This window comes from Condylura cristata, unplaced genomic scaffold (assembly GCF_000260355.1).
Source record: "Condylura cristata isolate star-nosed mole 26May11 unplaced genomic scaffold, ConCri1.0 scaffold00018, whole genome shotgun sequence".
In the NCBI taxonomy this organism is placed as follows: domain Eukaryota; kingdom Metazoa; phylum Chordata; class Mammalia; order Eulipotyphla; family Talpidae; genus Condylura; species Condylura cristata.
Genome location: NW_004567119.1, coordinates 37,520,280 through 37,525,483, shown reverse-complemented (window position 1 = coordinate 37,525,483; position 5,204 = coordinate 37,520,280). Strand labels below are relative to the sequence as shown.

The following is a 5,204-nucleotide window of genomic DNA, read 5'->3' as shown; positions in this document are numbered from 1 at the left end:
TCTCCTTAATCAGGCCCAGGGTGGCATCAGTGAGATTCTGAAATAACTTCACACTGAATATGTATTAGGGGTGTTGAATATGTGCTGGGAATGGCGAGGGTGTCCTAGAAATAATTAGAGGCTATAAGCAGAGCCCCAGGGGGACTGCAACATTTCATATATATATATATATATATATATATATATATATATATATATATACACACACACACACACACACACACACACACACACACACACATATACATATATATAAAACTATAAAACTTATCCTGGAAATTTCAAAGTTGAGTTTCCTAAAATGTATTCTGTTTGATGCTACAGGCTTAAGAGAAAATGGGTTCTGTGGGCCAAGGTCCATTTGGAAATTCTGGACTAAATGCAGGGTTTCCTCTGAGACGCTAATGTACTCCATGGCTCTCTAGGAGAGGAACAAAGGTGTCTCAAAGTCTCTGATGGGGCCCTTTGGGGAAAGGTTTCAGCCACCACCTCATGGGGATGTGGGGGACAAGAAAGAAGACACCACAAATTCAACAAACTCTGTCATTTCCTATCCTTGGTTTCTTTACAAAAGTGCCTGGTTTTTGGAAGTCATCTTGGTCAACGTGCCAGAAGCTACTTTGATAGATTGATGGCCTGTTGGAAGCTCTGAGTAGTAGAAGCAGAGGACTGTGAACTATCTCACATTCCCCAAAGTCACTTCCAGAGTCCTGGGTTCCAGGTTTAGTGGATTTCTGACCTTGGGCCCCCACCTTGGGCTCCAGGCCCTGTGAAGACAGTGAGAAGCTAGCAAGATAGAATAATTCTCTCTGCTCCCTACAGTTTCAAGTTTATGTCCCCCTTTACTTGATAACAGATGGCTCAGCCTCCCTGGGAATTCCCAGTGCCAGTCATCAAACATTTAATGAGCACGTATTGTGTGTCTCAAAGATGAAATAAAAGATAGGAGTTCCTGCGCTGAGAGTTTATGGCCGGGGTCTGGAGGCCATGTCAGGAGAAACTCTGGGGAGAGGGCTCCATGGCGAGCTGATGGTCAGGACAAATTAAGGCTGGGGAGACTGGAAATGTGTGGGGGATACACGGGGCACCTGGAAGAAAGCCAGGACAGGGGTCAGAGGGAGGGGCTTATAAGACTATGAGCCTTAAATTATAATAAAGTGCCATCTGGGGAGATTGTGGACAGCTGGTGTCCTGCAGCCTGTGACAGCAAGGAGGTGATAGAATCTTTGAGGGGTTCCCTACTGCTGCATGATTAGAAACAGAAGCTTTGGAAAGGAGGTCATAGGGGACCCTACAGGCAACCTACTTGCTTTTCTGTTGCAAGCTGTGTCTGGATTCTTTGCATGGTGTCTTTTTTTCTTTTTTTAAAAAGATTTATATATTTTTGCACACAGAACTGGGGTACAGGCGAGAGGTTCAGGGGCGGTGAGAGGATTCACCAGAGACAGAGTGGGAGCAGAACAGGCAGATCAACAAAGTACACTGCTGAAGGAACAGCAGGTGTGACAGGAGAGGTCTGTTGTGCCATGTGGGTCACTTCTGGGGTAGGGACCAACTCGCACTGAAGCAGCTGCAGCTAGCTTGCAGTGCTGCATTTTAACCTGTTGCACCACCGGGGAGGGTCTGCATGGTGTCTTGATGGTTAAGAACCCTGGATAAATTAAATGTGTGTGCAAAGTATGGCTGTGAGCATGTCATTATCATGAAAGGGAAAGTTCTCTGTAGCTTAAAGACAGAAAAGGCTGAGTGGGAGACTACCAGGTGCGTCTGCTGAGCTGCTTGCTTCTCAGCAAAGCAAACTGCTCCAGATGGGGCAGGGCTCGAAATGGAAGAGGGGGACCCCCCACTCCCAGAGAGAAACCAGGTAAAGCCCCTTTAAGAAATGGTAGTGTTGGGGGGTGGGGAGGGAAGTGCACAGGACTATGGTGATGGCAAAGGGTGACTTGGTGATGGGAAACCCACGGGGATTACAATTGAGATGAAAAAAAAAGAATAGAAAAAAACATACAAAAAAAAGAAAAAACATGCAAAATTATGTAAAAATAAACTATTATATTAAAAAAAAAGAAATGGATAGTGTTGCTGGCCAACTGTAGCCTATGGCTACTCAAATGAATCCATGGGTTGACTCAACTTGATTCATTTCATAGTCATATAGGGGTGAACTTGTGTGGGGACATCTCCACCCCTTTATCGAAATTTTAAAGTTTTTCCTAGTAGTAGAACAATTTTTTTTTTTGGTTCAGAGAGCAAATAACAAAATATGTTTATGTATATTTTATGTGTCTGCACATAACAAAAGTTTTAAGTGATGTGAATAAGTGATCCTGAAACTCAGGGAGAAAATTAATAAATGGTAACAGAAAACTCAGAGGTATTCCCCAGGTGGTCCTTCACTACCCTGTATTTTCTAAAAGACCAGTGAACTAACAGCTAAAGACCAAACCACAAGGGCAGGACCTGAACTGCAAGGTGCTCCTGCTATTGCTCCTCACCACCACACAGTGGCGCTGTGACAACTGCGTCTGCCCAGTCACCAGCACAGAGCTGATGGGGTTGATTTTCCACTGTTGATCAGATCCTGCCAGGATTCTGCAGAGCTTTAAGTAAGGGCAAATTCAAAGTAAATCCAGGCAAGGAGGCTCCTCGTCAGGTTCTCAGGGGCATATCTTTTGGGGCGGGACCCAGGCTGATTTCACCCCAATTCTCTGCTCCCCGTAACAGAACTGGGTGAGCACCCTCATTACAGGGACCTCAAGGGGGTGTTACCTTCCCAAGGACAACTCTTGGCCTGTGGCTCCCCCTCTTTTTCCAGGACAGAAGCAGAGTAGTGGGGCGATGGATTGAACCTGCAGTGGGACATTCCCTGCAACAGGGGCCACACGGAATAGCTACTGTGGTTAAGTTACTGCCAGCCCCTTTCTCTTCTGCTTTTAAATGTGGGGCCATTAGGAGGATTACTGTGGTAAGAAGAGTCTGGTTGATTAGCACTATTACTTCACAAAGCCACTAGCTGGAGCCTTGGCTTCCATTTCACATGGATGGCAGAACTAGCTGGGACCAGATTGGAGACTCCAACAGGGAAAGAAGAGAAGGGGTAGGAGCGAAAGAGCTGGCCCCTTTCTACCCCATAGGATGTTCTGGCCCAGTGCCCAAGTCCTCAAGCTATCCCTTCTCAGCAGGAAAGCATTTGCTCACTCATTCAGAAAACCCTGCATTTCCTTCAATGAAGGATTAGGCCCCATGTTACTTGTGCCACTGGGATTTCTACTGTTAACTCATAAGCTGTCGCTGAGAACTGCCCAAGGAGGTATGGGATGAGACGCACTCCCCATGGCCACAGAAATGCCATCACTGGGCACTTTTTACAAGCCAGACCCTGAAAGGAGTAATTGGGGTATATTTTTGTCATTTGGGTATCATACATTTTAATCTCTTGTTAAAGATATTTTGGTGGTCTTCATATTTGAAAACCAGGACACAGAGAGGTCATGGAACCATTAAGCGCTGAGCGTAGGACTTGAACTTTCTAGGCTGTCTTGGTCAGTGGCCACTGTCCTTCTGCTTACATCGTGGCAGTGAGCAAAGGAGCCACCCGAAGTTCTTTCCTAATTGATGTGTTCACTCTCTTCTTCTTTAGAAACCATTCCCCAGGAACCCCTCTACTGAGCCTGCGCACACCCAACAGCAGACCTCCGGCAGCCTGGGGACCCCCGAGAGAGTGAGGAACAAGCCCTGGGTGCTGGACCCCCAGTCTGGAGCCCCAAAGTTAGCGTCTCTGTGCGTGCCAGTGCTGTGCTGCAGGAGGGGCCAGGTTTTGGAGGCCAGTCGACCTGTCCATGGGCCCCAGGGACCCATCTGCTACAAGTACCTGTGGGACCCCTGGGTTTCACAGCTTCCTGGGCTGGATTTGAGCAGGTGCTCACTGAGCCTTGAGGAGGGGCCACACCCGCCTCTGGTGATGGCTTGCTTTAGGGAGACCTCGGAAGGCACCCCTATGTGCGAACAAAAGTCCTAACACGAGTGGCTGCTGGTGATGTGAAGCACCTGTAGGCCGTACGTTGCAGACTCCAAGCCAGGGAGGTTTGGGGAGGGTCTCACTCTGGGACCAGCTCCCCAAGGCACCATGAACAATAACTTTTGCCGGGCCCTGGTGGACCGGAGGCCCATGGCGCCCCCCAGCTGCATGCAGCTGGGCGTCGTTCCCCCACCCAGGCAAACGCCCCTACCCGCTGCCGAGCCCCTGGGCAACGTGCCCTTCCTGCTGTACCCCAGCCCGGCTGACCCTCCTTACTACGACGCCTACGCAGGCGTGTTCCCCTACATGCCCTTCCCAGGCGCCTTCGGGGTCTACGACTACCCCTTTGAGCCCGCCTTCATCCAGAAGCGCAACGAGCGCGAGCGGCAGCGAGTCAAGTGCGTCAACGAGGGCTACGCTCGGCTCCGCGGCCACCTCCCTGGCGCGCTGGCAGAGAAGCGGCTCAGCAAGGTGGAGACGCTGCGCGCCGCCATCAGCTACATCAAGCACCTGCAGGAGCTGCTGAGTGCAGCCCCGGAAGGCACGGCGCCCCCCTCTGCCCGCAGCCTCCCCGGCGCTGCGCCTGCCTCGGGGCCGCCCCCTGGCTCCCGACAGGACTGCCCCTGCGACAGCGAGGCCCGGGCGCCCCACTCCCTGGTCCCCCAGTCGTCAGAATCCCCTTGCTTCTCCTCGTCGCCTTTCTTCGAGTTGGAGGAATCTAGCCACTGATCCGGCCTCTGGCTGCACGAGCTCGGGGATCCACAGGGCCAACCTACCCCACTTCTCCAGCTGCTGTTCACCCCTGAGGCCGCCCCTGCCACTTGCGGGTGCATGGAGTTCCTTTCTGCTAGGATCTCCTGTCTCCCTGCTACCCCTAGCCTCATCCCTTCCAGTTGGGGGTGCAAGAGTGTGGCTTAAAAATTGGGGCTCTTTATCATGATTAGAAGACATGCTGATGGGATTCCAGAAGCTTAAAAATGACTTCTTTTCAAGAGCTCTTTATAAAAGAGCTAGGAAAGCTGACAAAAAAAAAAAAAAAAAAAAAAAAGGCAGAACCATCATTCCTATAGGTAATTGAAGCAGAGAGACTGAAAAACAAAAAGGACAAGAATTTCAAACTTTCAAACTTCATACAAAGTCAGAATTCCACAATGCAAAGTTATCTTATTAACTCTATTCACTTAAT

General features: G+C 49.8%; 1 protein-coding gene across 1 annotated transcript; it reads left to right on the top strand.

The window, feature by feature from the left end:
* Positions 1–4,126: 4,126 nt before the first annotated feature.
* On the top strand, positions 4,127–4,747 carry ASCL5 (achaete-scute family bHLH transcription factor 5). The gene has a single exon (XM_004685257.1). The coding sequence runs from the start codon at positions 4,127–4,129 to the stop codon at positions 4,745–4,747; it is 621 nt and encodes a 206-aa protein (XP_004685314.1).
* The last annotated feature ends 457 nt before the right edge of the window (positions 4,748–5,204 follow it).

What these genes read in the sequence shown, in the direction of transcription:
- ASCL5 (XM_004685257.1), top strand. Translation starts at nt 4,127, where the DNA reads ATGAACAATAACTTTTGCCGGGCCCTGGTGGACCGGAGGCCCATGGCG.